We start from the raw sequence: 17,356 nt of genomic DNA, 5'->3' as shown, positions 1-17,356 counted from the left end.
TAACTATCCCATTTTAACAGTCTGTCACTGGATATTTTATTTTGCAAGAAATGAAAACCCTTTTCAATATTATCAGTGTGTGAATAGGGAAAAATGTGTTTTAATCTTAATGTTTGACCTTACAGTTAGAGCACCTTGGGAAAAAAACGCCATTTACTTCAACGCTGAGACACTGTGGGTCAGAGAGAGCGAGAGAGCGAGAGAGAGAAAGAGCCGACGCAAGATCACGACAGCTATTAAATTAAATCCGTCAGGGGTGTCACATTATTGAGTCTGTGGTACATGTTTATTCCCAGTGGGGACATTTTCCTGTGTATTCCATAATAGGCTCTACGGGTCGTTGAGAGGCGAAGCATTCCCTATCGGTGCGTTTGTTTAATAAAAAGAAACACAATAAAAAAAAGAATCTTTTACATCTTTAAGCTTCAGCGCTTCTAAACAGGTCATAAAAACTCAATGAGAGACACTTGGAGCGCGCACCCGCTCCACTAGGATTCAGTGATGACGTAGGCTGAAGCTGAATAACCTGAGCGCTCCACTGATGAGCGGATGCTCCAGTGCGCACCTCCCCATAATAATCTGGCTGAGCAGCGTCGCTGTCTTTTCAGCACCACTCACTCACAATCCAACCAACCGGAGAGGCAAGACAGCAAAACTGAGTTCTCTGCAGCCCGATTTGGGGTTTTTTCCCCCTCTCCATCTCTTTTTCTTTCTCTGTGATGATAACAACTCAATAGACTGCAACTCATTTCCCAGTAAAGGAGTTATCAAAACCTGTTTTTCTTGCACCATCTGCAGAAAGAATTTAGATTTGCTGGTGTCTATTTATTTAAGAGGACCGTGAGTTTGGTGGATGTCTGCTGTTATGATTTTTCACTGCGGATTCTGATCTAGTTTTTGCCATGGTTACACTGTAGATGAAGTTTGATCTTTTTTTCATCCTTTCTTTCTTCTTGCTACACTTTGAAAGTCCAGAAAAATGTCCGCGGCCACTTGAATGAATGAGTTGTGTTGTAGGAAGTTTGGGGTTTTTTTTGTTTATTATTATTTTACAGAAGACTTTCAAACGTTAAGTGCGTAATTTAGGATCATTTTCCCCTTTTTTACGGTGGGATTTGTGTAGTCTACCTTGTCAGGATGCTGGCCTTAGTAGTTGGACTATTGTATCTAGTCGCTGGACACGCGGTGCGAAGCCAGGATGCTACAGGTAGCCGCTTTGTATGCAACGCTATTCCTCCGGGCGCAGAGCCGGGCTGCGGGTATGGTCCTACGGGGAACCGTGTCCAGAGCAGCAGCCCAGTGGAGGACGAGCTTCGGAATACGATCATCCAGCTTAGGGAGACCATCCTGCAGCAGAAGGAGACCATCGTGAGCCAGCAGGGAACCATCAAGGAGCTCAACTCTAAGCTTGCGCGCTGTGAGGCGGCAGCCGACGAGTCGTCGCAGGGCAAGTCCCGAGGTCAGGGCTCCAGACGGAAGGAGCACGGCAAGAACACCATGGGAGACTTGCCCCGGGACCCCAGTGAAACTATAGATCAACTGGGCAAGACCATGCAGAGTCTTAAAGGTCGGCTCGAGAACTTGGAGGTAAGGTGGAAACATGCTGTGTACATATAAGAAAAGCACTTTTGTCTTATTTCCCTCTCACCCCCCGTGAACATAAGATGCACCATTGCATCGTTTCCAGTTTCCCCCCCTCTACTATCATGTATTACTATAGAGCATTGCGCGTCTGATAATATTCCCCGCCGCAGGAGACCTCTCGGGGGAATCGGGAGATCAAAGGGTCACGTAATGGGCATGTCACATCAATACCCCTTTAATCATTAAAAGATATCTCTGATGGCGAAACCCACTGCATAAGAGCCATCAATAAGAGATGAGTAACAAAAAAAAAAATCTTGTCAAAGGTGTAATCATACATGTGGTGCAGGAATTTGCAAAGCAACCTTGAATAATTTAAGAGTACCGCGTGTATGTGTTCCACATACGCTTTTATTTGCGGTCGTGTGGCTAATTATTCATGGCAGCTGATGATTTTGATTTCCCCAGATTTTACCTGCATCAGAGCATTACATTTTCAAATCAAATCAAATGCTTAATGGTTTGTCTTGTTTGCCTGAGAGTTCTGCACCATCACCAGCCCTCTGCTAAGTCCCATTTAATTCTACAAGGCTCAAAGATCACATTTAGCCGATAGTGAGGTCAACTATAGTGAAGTGGATTTTTTTCGTTTGTTTTTTTTTACATGCAGTAGACGCTAACATAAGCCCTAGCTTTGTCGCTTATGTCATGTCACTGCGCACTGTGTTTTTCACCAGCTGACAGCCCTGATGCCATAAGCAGTTATAATACTGTTTTTAAATTCAAGGCTATTTTTATATTCCGTATACTGCATTGCTGATCCATCTATCTCTCTACTCCCTTCCCTCCTCTCCCTCTTCACTTGATTGGAAGCTTCAATACCCCGATTGGATGAAGGATGCACTGCAGTCATAAGGATACATATTACATTGCATTTTAATCACATATCTATTGATCTGGACCTGCTTAACATCCTGATTATTGCAAAACCGGTGTTGCTGATAGCAATATGGCTGTCTAGAGTAGGATGTGCATCTCATATCAAAGCCATCTACACACATCAACAGTTGCAGTCAGGACCATGTGACTGTTTGCTTCAGATTTCAGTCTCAGATCACCAAATAACTTCTTCAACTGAGGCTCTGGGATGGTGCCATTGTGTCAGGCAAAAAAATAAATCAGACGGCTGTGCCACAAGGTTTCTGAATTCCATGGCGAACCAGGCAGCAAAGGAAACTAAACAAATGTCTGAGGGCCATTTTACAATCAAACCATGCACCCCCTATAAACATGAGGCTGTAGAGCTGTTTCATTATGTCCAAAAACAACCTGGAGACAAACATTGTGCAATCTACCAATTACCCAACACATCCACAGATATATGGCAGGTCACCAATCAGTGTCTTCATGTTGATATTGCTGTATCAAAAACAATAGTGCTAAAAGAATATCAGATATCAATGTATAGATAACTTCAGTCATCTACTGCAAATCTGGGTATTTATATAAATGTCTATCTATCTATCTATCTATCTATCTATCTATCTATCTATCTATCTATCTATCTATCTATCTATCTATCTATCTATCTATCTATCTATCTATCTATCTATCTATCTATCTATCTATCTATCTATCCATCTCCCAGCAGCAGAGTTTGCGTCTCCCCATCACAAATGTGTCAACCGCTGGTGTCTCGGCCCTGACTCCCTTGCCACCAGAGCTCAGGGAGCTGCTGCGGCAACGTTTGGGGGCGCTGGAGACCCAGCTCCTCCGGAAGGTGGCTGAGTTGGAGGAGGAGAAGAGCCAGCTCTACAATGAAACAGCAGCCCACCGCCAACGCACTGAGAGTGCGCTCAATTCCCTCCTGGAGAGGATCACAGAGCTCGAAAAAAGTAAGTGATACAATGGGAGCTGGGAAATTTTATGGCAAAATTTAATGCCAAACTTTTTTTTTCCTTTTCCCCCTTTTTGTTGTCTGCTGGATTTAGAACTCATTAGTCAATCCCTGTGCACTTTTCTGATGATGCAAGTAAAAGTGATCCTTTTCTCAGAGCCATTCTCAGAGAAGTTCCTGGTCTTGAAAATAAGGCTTGAAAAGCAACATTGAATGCTTAATGAGTTTAAGAAATGTTCAAGAGATGTCCACACTCCAGGGCATCACTTTGATGGTACATGTTAAAATACCACAAAATATGTCTGCTGGAAGGAAAACTGTTTTAGAAGATGATCCCGCCACTCACCTATTTCCTGTTTTCCCCATGTACCCCCCTAAGGTTTAGCTGATAGAGTCAGGGGTCTGATACAAGCTATAGATTTGGGTAGCTAAAGCTAATCGCTCAGATGGGCAGTGGACCGAATAACACAACCGCATGTATGATATTGCAAGTCAGTACAATAACCCTTCAACAAATGCTACATTGTGAGACTTATTTAGTTCAATTTATATCAAATCTGTGCCAGAGCGATGTCAATTCAATTCCACAGCGATTTTCAAGGCTGTGGTGTGGTGTTGTTGTGTCAGTTGGATTTGTGAAGATTTTTACACTGGTGATAGCTCTCCAACAGCTTGGTATCATCTGCCCTGTGCATTACAGTAAAATATGCAAGTTTATAGAACAGTATTGACTTAAAGCTCAGTGCACATTTTTAGATTTTACATTTCACATTCTAATTCTGCAGGTTAAATTGATTTGACCGGTTCAGCAGTCAAACCAATTTAATTCTAAAATGGTCTGCACTGTAAAGCCTTATTTTAGTGCTAAAGTTGCACAATATAACCAGAGGAGTTGTGGTTTTTAGCGGTGTATAAGGCCCGAGTATTGTGCTCAGCACAGGTAAAACTCTGATTCCACCACTTTGAAACCTGAAATGTGTTACTTTCCTGCAAATCAACCACAAAATCATATTATGTGTGATTTTCACAACTATCCTTTCATTTAAAAAAAAATTCAGTACACATTGATTTCTTGTTCGCCCCTCTATTCAGAGTCTTAAATATTAAAAAATAAAATTTGCCATCTTTTTTTTCTCAACTGACCAACAGCTAAATAACTAACTCCAAGCTTTGAGTTTGAGCAGAAATGAATCCAGTGAATTGGCGCACTAACATAATAACATTGGAGGATGAAAATTTGTGCATTTACAATTTTAAAAGTTGAAATTTCATACAAATTTCAATGGAAACAAATTGAAAATACTGTAAAACCTGTATTGATGTAATTGATGACAAAGATTTTTTAATGAAATTTTTAAACTGACAAAATTGAAATTGGATTTTTTTTCCTAAAAAATAAAATGCTAATCTTTCCATGTGATGCCAACACGGTGTTTACAAATTTGGCACAGAAGCACTTTTAATGCCACCTCACCTCTTCTTTACAGCTGTTCAGAAGCTGTCAACAGCTGATAATAATACTTGGAGAAAACCGGAGCTTCTAATTTTGATCAGTCAGCCCAGGATAGCGTGGTTTTATTGCTGTGCCTTATAAGGGTCTCAAAGTGCAGAGGAAGCTCTAGAGTCTCTGAATCTTTTAATAATTATGTCTACTGTAGATGATGAAATCCTTAAGTTATTCACAGTTTTATACGGTGAAACTTTTTTGTTAAATTCTTGAACTATCTGCCGGCGATGTGTTCCTCAGAGTGGGAAACACCTGGTAAACAAGCCTGGAGCAAGTCATGACTCCAAGGTTAGCAGTGTGTCAGCCAGTTCCCCTGTCTGTCTGCCGGTTCATGGTCAGTTCAGCATTTTGGTCCAGACTCGGGCATCTCAGTAATCAATAGAACAAGATGCTAGACATTTGCGGTCCCCAGGTGACAGTTCCTGATTTCTCCTGGCTTTTCTTTTTGCGTCAACATTATTTTTTTAACTTTGTGTTTCACTAGAAGAAGATGCTACTTTCAGCTGCTCCTTTATTCACAAATGGTCACTCCACATGTTTTATTTGGCAGAGTCTTGTGTGTTTTCCCAGAGATCTTTTGCTTGTTAGGCACTCTCAATCCACTAAATTCATGTTTTACTCAAATCTGAAAATATCCCGACCACTACAAGAGAGCTGGCCATTAGATTTACTCTCTCTTTCTCTCTGTGTCTCTCTTTGGAAACTTCTTGTCCAAATGAAGTCCGTGTGCCATTGTTACATGAATATGAAAAAAGAAAACTTGAAATTTGAAGGCCACAGGAATGCCGTCACAGGGTGAAACATGGGCTGCACAGTAGACAGGTTGTCAATCTATCATGGTGACAACACAGAGAGACAACCATTCACTCTCACATTCACAACTATGGCCAATTTAGAATTGTTATTAACCCCATCCATGTCTTTGGATCATGGGAGGAAGCCGGAGTACCCAGAGAGAAGTCACACAAGCAAGGGGGGAAACATAGTGTTGTACTGCACCACTCTGCTGCTATATAGGTTTTCTTTGCAGTCATTGTCACTGTGAAATTTGGTATAGATATGATTTAATAGGACTCATAAAGGTTTTTTCTTTTTTTAATTTTTCACCAGACACCTGCAAATCTATCAGACTCAGTGCTCATGCTACTCAGCAAATTTAGCATGCTAACATCAGGCTGTTCCAGCTCATAAAGATAACAATGCTAGTGTTTAATTGTTAACTTGCACTGTTACTCGTTATGGTTAATCACTTGAATGCCAACATTTTAGACTAAAAAAAAGAAAAGTTGGTGACCAACTGCTGGTGTAGTCTCATCAGACGATTTTAATCTCTTGGAAAGCCCAAATATCTTCTGTGAGTAGTTTTAAGTTGGTTTTAACCATTTGTGATTGGTAATTTTAAAATAATTGGTTGAAGTTATTGGATGCTCAAGCCATAAATGTTAGAAGACAAAAACAGTGTTTGTACAACACTGTCATCAGTGCCACTGTGCTATGACTGAATGAAGTCAAACAAGGCCAGCCTGTTGGCATGTTGGATGCTGACATGCATGTCCAAGCCGTTGCTACAACTTTGCATGCCTATGAGAGCACCATCTCTGATCTGATTATCCTTGGTGGAAATCTGACTGGATAGACGTGCAACCTCCGACCTGTGCTTGTGCTATTCTTGTGGTAGCCCCCCACCCTGCAGCTGTTTCAGCAGGACAATGCCTGTCCTCACATTGCCAGAATAGCACAGATCTTTCTAAATCAAGAACATATCCAGACAGTTTCTTGGCCATCATTTAGTCTTCATATGGTTCACTGAACATGCCTGGGACCTGCTGGCCCAACGTGCTCATTAGCCACACAGAGCGACCACTGCACAGCTGCAGGCTGCACACATCCAGCAATGGAGAGCAATTCCTCAACAACAGATCCGGACACGTGTTCATTCCACGAACAGATGGGAGACAGTTTGCATCACCTCCAGAGGAGGCTGTACCTCATATTAAATATCTTGTATGTATCTTGTAGTGACTGTCTATGAAACCTCTTCCCTGTTTTAGGCTAGAATTATGGTCCCAAATTTGTGTCTATCTAAGATGTTTCAGGCTTTTCAGGGTGAAGGATCATGAAAACACAGAGGCTATGGATATGCAGCAGTGTGCACTGGCAGTATGCCTAGGTCAAATATTGACTGGTTAAAAAGTTAGCTTGAACAGGAAAGGGAAAAGTGAAGAGCAAGAAACATAAAAAAGACAGAAATGCAGTGGGACTGAGTGGAAAGTTGTAATTGTTTTTCAAAATCAGTCCACTTCACTGCAAATACATTTTTCATTTCTTATGACTTCATCAGTCTTCTCCACAGCAAAGGTTAAGATAAAAGAATAACAGCACAAAGGTGAGCTGCAATAACCCACCTTGCCAATTGTTCTACATATTTTTGAAATTGCTCTTAATTGGCAAAAAACAAAATGTGGAAAATGGACCTTTAAAGCTCTGCATTTCATCTTTGGATTACCAAGACAGTAGCAGTGATCTGTGTGACAGTGACTCACCCTTTCTTATCTTCTTTTTTCTGTCATCATCCTCAGAACTATCAAGTCATGACACACTAAAAATAACTTTGAATATATTACATTAAGTGTTCCTCATCTATCAACAGATAATAATGCCTTCAAGTCACCTGAGGATTTCAAGGTGTCCCTTCCTCTCCGTACAAACTACCTGTATGGACGCATCAAGAAGAGCCTCCCAGAGATGTACGCCTTCACTGTCTGCATGTGGCTCAAGTCCAGCGCTAGTCCGGGAATAGGAACTCCATTTTCATATGGCGTTCCAGGCCAGGCCAATGAGATAGTCCTCATCGAATGGGGAAACAATCCCATTGAGCTACTAGTCAATGACAAGGTAAGTCTATTATGATGAACTTAAATTTCACCATTTGCTCATGCTGCAGAGTAAATCCTTCACACTGACCTGATTTTCTGAAGACAGATGCTCTAAATCCTTTATTATTTTCCTGGCAACACAGCTGGCTCTAATGATGGGCGTAAATGTGGATCAGCAAAGACACTAATTAAATGCAAAGAATGAATAAGAATGAGCCGGCTTTGGGATCCAAAACAAGCACATAGCTTCTGTACGTACATGTGTGCACAATAACGATACAGCCGAGAAGCGATTCGCTGACCATTAGCTCTGAATATTTAATTTTGCTCCTTATAAACATTTAATACCATTGACCCACATTTCGCTCACACCCGCGAATAACAGTAATTCATTAGAGGAGTTGTGCTGCCACATGTGCTCATCTGCTTCATTGCCCTGTCCTCTTTGCTTCCTTTGGAGGTTATATTGTAGTTAAACAGTGTAATCGCAATTAACCCAAAACATAAGAAAATGTTAAAAAATAAATAAACTTTTATCAATATTTAATGCAATTTTGTCATAAAGCAGAAGAACTATAATTATTTTATTGATGAAAGGCAAAATTTTGAGGCTAAATTTTGCTTTCTTTGTGATAGGGTCAAGCTTCACATCACATGGAAACTTGGGAGCAAAGCTTCATGGGAAATAAGTTCTTAGTGTAAAGCTAAGAACACACATTATCCAATGTAGTACTTAACACTTCTTTGTCTTATGATATCACAGCTTATTGTTGAAATTGGGGAATTTTATGATAACATTTTTCTGCATTGGAAACAATCATAGTCCCACTATCTTGTTTACTTGTGGTGTTACTGGCACAGACAGGTCTACCCACAGTTTTTCCTTCACTATGCATTATACATGTGTTCAAGTCAGGCAGATAATAGAAAGATGGTGGGAGAAAATGATGAGAGTATGACTGAGAAAAAGAGGGGAAAGAGGTTGGAAATTAAACAAGCTCTGGAGGTGATGGAGCAGTGTAAGAAAGAGTTGGTAAAGAGAGGGAGAAAAATGAGAAGGTGCCAGAAAAAAAAGAAAAAAAAGGAAGTTAGGAAGTGAGACAGAAAGCATGAGAGCAGAAGAGAGCGAGGAGAGGCTGGTGAATATGATAACCGTATGTGCAGCAGCACATCCATGTGCTAAACTTGTTCGCAGCGATAACAGGGCCCTCTGGGGCACATTGTTTATGCTGTTCATTTGGCAGCATACTGAGAAGAAAGCAGAAAGCTGCCTCGACAGTATTAAAAAGTGCAGCGTTGTCTGTATTATGTATTTGTACTTGGTTATGGGGGAAGAGAGCGTCTTTGTTGTTATAAAGCAGCATCTTCATCATCGTATATTTTGTCTCAGAAAAAGAAAAAAAAATGTTGATTTTTTGTCATTTTTTTTCTCCCCTCCAATGTTCAAAAGATGCTGGTGGCATCTCAATTTTTCATTCAAATGGGACTACCAGGAGTTTAATCAGTAATGGATTCAGCTGGCCTTGTACAATAGTAACACTGTTTTGTTGGCAAGTGTACAAATGTGTGATGGGTCCAGATTTTTCCAAATATCATTCAAAATTCATGCAGTTGGTGCGTTTTTGTTGGGTTGTCTGCAAAGACAAACATCACTGCAATCACTGCTGTAGAATACGGACACTTTAATGACTTCGCTCTTTCTTGCGTCACCTTCTAAAAACATTTCACACTTACCTGCAGAACCTCATCAACACCCTGCTGGAGATGAAGAACAGAAAGTCCTCTGAACATTAAATAAAACACATCACGGACCATTTTGACATCTCATAGAGGGAAAAGCATAGATGTAGATACCAACAATGGTTTTCATTTTAGGTGTCCCATTCCAGGCTCCAGTTTCCTTGTTTTGTCTTATAGAGAAATGGAACAAAAGAGAAACATGCATGCTTTTCCTGCTATAGCGAGTCAAAATATTATTATTTTTTTGTTAAAAAGCCGAGAGGAGAATATGCATTTCAACTATGTAATAACTGCAAAATTGTATGTTTTACAGTGTGAGTGTGTCATTTGTAGTATTAAAAAATGAGTCAGTCATTCTCAAGAGTATGCCCTGTGGATATAGTGCTTTAATTCGAAACTCTGTGTCTACAAAGAATCACAGCTGGCATAAATCCATTGCTGCAGAATAATTGACGAATGTTTTATTTTTTATTTATTTATTTTTTTCATTTTTACAACCTGAATCTTTAAACAGTCCATGTGGCCCAGAATGCTCCAAATCAGAGAGACTTTATAACAACTTTCCCAGTGTTCCCTGTGGTGAAGTGTAACGCCTGGTGTCCTTAACAGGGTCAATTGCTTCTGTAATTGCAAGTGAGTCGAATTTTATTTTGAGTGACTGCCCATCTTTTCGGGTTTATTTGCATCTGGAGCTACATCTACAACTAGGTATTAGGATAAAGCAGCTCTGTAGGGTTATATAAAAAAAAGCTAATGAGTTACAGTACACACTGATAATCCTATGTGCCGCACTGTATCCTCAGAGGACTATGATGTCATTGGCTGGTAAAATAACCGGTTGTTTTTCTTTGATCTGTGAACAAAGCATAAGAGGACACTGTTTTGCTGTTAGCTATCTGACTGCTTTGAAGGATGCGCTATCCCTTGATGTCACCTGGGTAATCTAAATTTTATATGTCACACGGCTCATGTGGGGATTTCTTTGCAGAGGGTTGTCTCTTTGAAGCCCCGGCCCTTCTAATTGGTGTCCTTGTTTCTAGCATGCCACAATTAAACTTGTACCTCTCTCGACTTCTCTTGCACCCTTATACTGTATCTGCCTATCATTGCAACTCGCTCTTCGGCCTTCCTCACTGTGCTCACGCCATTCACACCTCGCACTTCATTCTCAATCAGGTGGCCCAACTCCCTCTGTCAGTGAGTGACGGGCGCTGGCACCACATTTGCATCACCTGGACAACTAGAGATGGTTTCTGGGAGGCTTACCAGGATGGCGAGCGTTTAGGCACTGGGGACAACCTGGCCCCCTGGCACCCAATTAAACCTGGAGGGGTGATCATCCTGGGCCAGGAGCAGGTGAGAGCAATAGAGAAGCTTTGATGGTAAAGAACAGGTGTATGTGCATGTATATGTGTGTCTGTGTGCATGTGTGTATTTTTCCTTGTGTCAATAACATCCCTGGGGGTATTCTCCCCCAAGCTCAGCGCCAGAGGCTCTGAGCAGGGAGCAGGGAAGAGGAGGTAGAGAGGCTCTTCTCACGCTATTGTGGCCCTTTCAGTATTACCTCACTCATCCACTTCTAAAAGGCAACATTTTACCCCTGGGAGCTGTGTTAGCAAGTTATTACGCTGGTTAGCTCCATGACAGCGCTATGTGTATAAATAGGAATATACAGTGATGTAAAATCTCCACAGAGAACTATTAACTCATAGTGCATTACTTTGGAGCTTAAGGAGGAGGTGATTTTTTTTCCTCACTCATACATTTAAGGTGAGATTGCTGCAGATTGCACAGTATTGCAGATTGCACAGCATTTGGATATTTTAAAGTGGCAGTACACTAAAAAGAATTTGCAGTGGGGTCTAGGTTTTTTTGCTTTTGTTTTGCATTTTGATTAAAATCAAACAGAATTTATTAATTTTAATTAAAGTCTGTTTACATTTCCTTTAGAAACTCAACTCTGTTCTCTTTCTCTATGAAGGACATTGTGGGAGGTCGTTTTGATGCCACCCAGGCTTTTGTGGGCGAGCTGAGCCAGTTCAACATGTGGGACAGAGTACTGCGGCCCGTGGACATCATGGGCCTGGCCAACTGTTCAGCTTACATGCCCGGAAACGTGGTTCCTTGGATTGATGCTAACGTGGAAGTGTTTGGAGGTGCGACCAAGGCTGCTCTGGAAATCTGTGAAGACCGTGCTTTTGATTCCTAAAAGGATCCGATGCAGGAAAACCAGTGTGGCCGCTGGGCTCTGGAAGCTAAATATTCTGACTGGTGCTTCTTTCAAATCCCAAAGGCAAGAGCACCAGTCCAACATTTTTACATATTTATGTGGTCTGCATAATCTCAAAGACTCTGTGTTTATTGGAAACACAAGTTCATGTGTCCGTTCAATTCGAACCCTTAAGACGTTAGAGGGGATTTCAAAATCGTTTGCTTATCTGAAGAAGATGTGCCGTTGCATCAGTCTGCTGTAATGATATGAGCTGCTGTCATTTCGTGTTTTCTCCTCAGTAGATCAACTTTTATTCGACTCCTCTTTGAAAACAGCTCTTCTTGGTTGCATTCCTTATAATGACAATGCTGCACTGTATTCATAGTCGATGTGAGCTCCAAACAGGCTTTGATGTGCTGTGGAAAACCATTCCTAAGTAACATGGCAGAGCACTACACGCTGTGAGCTTCCTTGCTGTTTGAAAAGCAATGAAACAGAGAAGCCAAGGAGTGAGGTGAAATGAGGTGGACGCTCGCGAGTTCAAAGTGGGCGAGAACAACCCTCGCTGTTGATTATTTTTGAGGTATTCCAACATGGCAGACTGTCTAAATATTATGCATGAGCCTGAGCAGCTCACAAGTGGCAGTGCATGCTTTCTGTTTATACACACAGTGTTGCGGGGTGTGTCTAAACAAGTCGATGCCGCTTTCTGACAACATTGCATAAGTCAGTGTGTGTATGTTCATGTGCGTAAGGCTTGTCTTGCGTGTAGAAGGACTGGAGATTATGAGGGATGGAGGACATTTTCATTCTTGTAAATCTATGCTTAATACCTCACTGCCCCTTGAGCAGCTGCCATATCCCAAACAGCTTTATGGATGGGTTGGCTTTGCTCAGGTTAATAGCAATGTCGGACAGCTGCCCAGGACTGGCGAATCAACCGAGCTGCGGATGCCAGCAGAGTGCTCAGTGAGGGCAGAGACTGGGTTTGACCTTCAAGGACAATCCTTAATTCCTCATCTGGGTAGTAATTATGTGTGTTAATGATTGAGTGTGCTGGTGAGCGGCCCCGGTCCACTGGTGTTTCTCTAAGCCGAGTGGTTCACAGCTGATAAAATATTGAGATGTAAAGAGGAAGTCAAATGAGAGCAGCACTCTGTGGGCGTTATGAATGTTGCTGTCAGGTGGAGTTTGGTATTAATTGCCTCACACTAAGCCAGAAAAAAAGTCTAAATCGATTGATATGTTATATTTAAAAAAAAATATATAGGAAACTGATGGATCTTGTAACTGCTTGGTTAATAAAACCTTTTACGCTTTTTGCAGCTTAATTATTGTTACTTCTTGTTGTTGTGGTGGACATTTGTTTCAACTTGCTTGATTTGATTCCTCTAAGGAAACAGATATAAGAGAGGCAACAAATGATATAAACTTTGTTATCACCTCTAGGCTTTCTTTTAGTCTCCTTGTGGACTTTTCCTGACTGAGTAGATACTAGCGTAAAAGCCATTAAAAAGCTTCTACACACAGCTGACAAAACTAGGATGCAGTAGGTAACTGGACAGCACAGAATGTGGCAGAGAGCGATGGTCCACACTTAATAGCATAAACATAAAGACGTGTGACCATTTTGTGATTGTTCTTCTTTTCGGTGTCTTTGTTAACAGTGTTTTAATGTAAAATCAAGAAATTGGATTTCAGCAAAGTGTATTTTTCTTGCTTTCTGCTCATGATTTTTGTCCATTAGCAGCACATTATGTTAAAAAAACATATGGAGAAATTGTTTGTTTTTTTAATTGTGAAAATGGCCTTTTGCGAAAACCATATGTGCTTTTTCTTGTGAAATTTTGGTCAGCTTTTAAGGCGCAGCTCAGCAGCACAGACGACAAGGGACACACGAAAATGCAAAAATGTGTTTGCTTTCAATGTTTTAAAGTCCTCTTTATGTGCGTGCAGCAGAGGTTTTTGGTTGAATGTCCTTTTGCACCCATTAAAAGAGCGAGAACAAGTTCCCGAGACGTGATAAATTAAGCAGCAACTTAATGATGTGATGGAATAAGTGAACATGCGCTTGAAACAGTCGAAGCATGTTTTATTAAAATATCATTGCGCTGCATTAGTGATGATGTCAGAGAGGAGTGTAACCCTGCCAAGGTCATGCTCTATTCTTCACTGATGTTTCTAAATTAGGAAACCTTACTTTAATCTTTGAGGGAGATTAAAAAAGCTCCTTTTTTTTACTGTAACATTTTTGGTTGCATTAATTTTAATGGAGACGTGGGTGCTTGTCCAGTTGGTAGCCATATTATTTGTAGGACTAGGATATGTCCTCTCATCTAGGCAATGAAATGTTGTCAGCAGTGGAGAAATCCTCTGGATTGGCAGACTTCCAGGTGGAAATGAAAAAATCTGCCCATGCGGATTATGGGAGCTGCTACAATGTAGGACACTGTGAGCCTTCTTCATTCTCTTCTCGACCCTGTGTGTTCTGATGCCGTCGCCACTGCGCTGGTGGAGGCGCACCAGGGAGCCCCTGTTTTTATAAGAGAACAATATGAGGCCTTCAAAAAAACAAACAAACAAAAAATACCATCAAAGAAATATATATATGTATGTGTTATGTTTGTTTTTTTGTTTTGCATATTCTATATTTCTGTATCTATTTTCATTGCATTGCTGCTGTAACACTGCACATCTTGATGTTCTGAAATGTAAAGTAAAAATTTGCAGTTAAATTAAAGAATCCCACTTGCATTTACATAAATGATGGATACACTAGTTTTTTGTTTGTTTATTTTAATATTCATTGAGGCTCTTTTTTCACATGCCTACAGAACAGTTCGCCACAGAGTTAATGACAAAAACTCGTGGCTTCTCATCAGTTCTATCTGCACTCAGCTGTATGAAGACATCAATAAAACTTTACATCTTTATGTTTTTTTTTTCTTTCATTTGGTTTCTGTGAGGTGGCGCTCCATGGGAGACTTCACCGGTTGTGCACATCAGTGTCTATTTGCAGATCCCAGTGGGTTCCACTGCATATGTGCTGTGTTAAGTCTTTAGTGGCTACTAACATAACAGTATTAGTGTTAGATAATCTCTATAAACACACATCTGTATATGAATATAAACTTTAGGCCGGGGACAATATTTTTCCCTGTAGTCTACTTATCACCTGGGTTTTATTGACCAGCCAAGTCACAGGTTGCTGGTAAACAGTCACAATGGAGAAGAAAAGACTATCACAATTAATCATCATTAACTGTGATTTGATTTTTAAACACAGTACTTGTCTTGAGCCGTGCTCATATCTTTATATGTTTGCTGGAAAATGATAGTGATTTACTGAAATATCTGAAATACAACATATAAGGAAAAATCTGAGCTTGTACAATTCTACCAAGATTAAAGGTCAGTATCTGATATGACAACTTTTTATCCTTCAGCACAGCCTGAACTATCTAAGGAAAGCTTTCTTGTAATTTCATTAAGTAGTCTTCAAGCATAGTTCTCTAGGCTTCCTAAAGGACATTCAAAGCTCTTGTTGGCTGCCTTTTGTTCCATTTTCTCTCAAGAAAATCCCACACTGATCCCTTCAATAATGCTGAGGTCTGCAGTTGTGTGTTTTCCTATCCAGGTATGCTTTTACTGCATTGGCAGTGTGCTTGGGATCGCTGACATGCTGAAAACTGAAGCTACTGTCAACCGGGTGCAAATCTGAAAGCAGTTTTCTGAACCAGATGATCAATTTTGACAAGATCCCCAACACCACTGGCAAACACTACCCTCTGCGTGTTTCAAGGTTGTAGACACCCACTGTTGTACCTTTCTCCTGACCTACTTTCCACATATAGATGAAGATTGAAACCAGAAATTTCAAATCTGGATTCATGACTCCATCAGACCTGTTGCCACTGATTTTCAGTTCAGTTCAGGTAAAATTTGGCACACTTCAACCTTTTCTTTCTCTTTCTCTTCCTTAAGAATGTTTTCTTTTCAGCCACTCTTTCACTGAGGCCATTTCTGATGAGGCTTCAGTGAACAGTAGATAGATAAATGAAGTGCCAGATGCCTCTCCCAGTGCCTGCATCCGGTCTTTCTTGCATTGCTGAACTGGGTCTAATATACACCATTAATGTGTCTATTAGACCTAATTTCTACAAGACTGCTCAAAGAAGTCCTACCATTAATTAATGCTTCAATCTTAAATATGTTAAATCTATCTCTATTAATGGGCCACATACCACAGGCCTTCAAGCTGGCAGTAATGAAACATTTACTTTTAAAAGCCATCACTTTACGCTGCTGTCTTAGCTAATTACAGATCAATCTCCAACCTTTTATCTCAAAAACCCTTGGAAGTGCATTTGTAAAACAGCTAACTCATTAGCTGCAGAGGAATGGTTTGTTTGAAGAGTTTCAGTCAGGTTTCAGAGTTCATCACAGCACAGAAACACAGAAGGTTGCAAGTGATTGATTCCTATGGTCTCTGGCAGTGGACTCATCTCTGTGCTTGTCCTGCGAGACAGTGCAATGTTCAATACTGTTGACCATAATATTTTATTAGAGCGATATCCTTCAGTGTGCATACTAAACAAATATGTAGGACTGTTTTGTTGCATTTGCACAATGTCTCTAAATGTAAAAACATCTTGTCTCAGAGTGATGCTGTAAAACTTGTTAATACATTACTTGTAGACAGCACTATATACTTTTATATAGGGCTGTGCTAAAAACTCCCTGAAAAGCCTTCAGTTAATCCAAAATCCTGCAGTGAGAGTACTGACAAGGACTAGAAGGAAAGAGCAAATTTCACCCGTATTGGCCTCTCTTCATTGGCTCCTGTTAATTCCAGAATCCAATTTAAAATCCTTCTCATCACATACAAGGTCTTGAATAACCGAGCCCTATTTTGTCCTAAAGACCCCATAGTACTGTAGCACACCAACAAAGCGCTTTGCTCTCAGACTACATTGTGATTTTTGCCCAGTATTCCTCCCCTCACCCCCAGTCGATCACAGCAGATAGCTCCCCCTCCCTAACCCTGGTTCTGCTGGAGGGAGTTTTTCCTTCCCACTGTCACCCAGTGCTTGCTCAAAGGGGGTCATTTGATTGTTGGGTTTTTCCTCTGTAGGGTCTTTACCTTACAATATAAGGAGCCTCAAGGCAGCTGTTGTTGGATTTGGTCCCTTTTTTTTCTTAAGGTCATGACTTTAGATATTTTTTTAGGTGTGCCTAAAAAATATTTGTACCTGTACCTGACCCTACAGGTCTGCTGTACTAGAATCAGATACATGTATTTGTCCAGTCCTTGTACCTGATCCTAAATTGGTCAGACACAAGGACTGAAATGAAAATGAGTGAAAAACTTTGAAATACTTTCAGACAGACCATTTTAAAAAATTACAGGAAAGTCTGGGTCATTGGGAGAAAAATAGAAAGGCATGAATGGCAGTTTAAGACTTCCGCACAATACTGTATCTGGATTAATATCTGGATCATCCACAGAAAAAACAGGAAAACTTGGTTTGGATGTTGTC

General features: G+C 40.7%; 1 protein-coding gene across 2 annotated transcripts; it reads left to right on the top strand.

Annotated features, from left to right (window-relative positions):
• Nucleotides 1-586: 586 nt before the first annotated feature.
• On the top strand, nucleotides 587-14,722 carry LOC134626180 (neuronal pentraxin-2-like). Of its 2 annotated transcripts, none has more exons than XM_063471755.1 (5): nucleotides 587-1,587; nucleotides 3,236-3,479; nucleotides 7,639-7,883; nucleotides 10,781-10,960; nucleotides 11,586-14,722. In XM_063471755.1, exons 1-5 carry the CDS (start codon nucleotides 1,138-1,140, stop codon nucleotides 11,811-11,813), a joined length of 1,347 nt encoding a protein of 448 aa, XP_063327825.1. In that variant the 5' UTR covers nucleotides 587-1,137; the 3' UTR covers nucleotides 11,814-14,722. The 2 variants fall into 2 exon arrangements, with proteins under 2 accessions (XP_063327825.1, XP_063327824.1); XM_063471754.1 differs by having other exon boundaries at nucleotides 3,233-3,479.
• Nucleotides 14,723-17,356: the final 2,634 nt, after the last annotated feature.

Source organism: Pelmatolapia mariae, linkage group LG4, assembly GCF_036321145.2.
Source record: "Pelmatolapia mariae isolate MD_Pm_ZW linkage group LG4, Pm_UMD_F_2, whole genome shotgun sequence".
NCBI classification, from domain to species: domain Eukaryota; kingdom Metazoa; phylum Chordata; class Actinopteri; order Cichliformes; family Cichlidae; genus Pelmatolapia; species Pelmatolapia mariae.
Note: the sequence above shows the minus strand (reverse complement) of the source record. Positions and strands in the feature narration are given on the sequence as shown.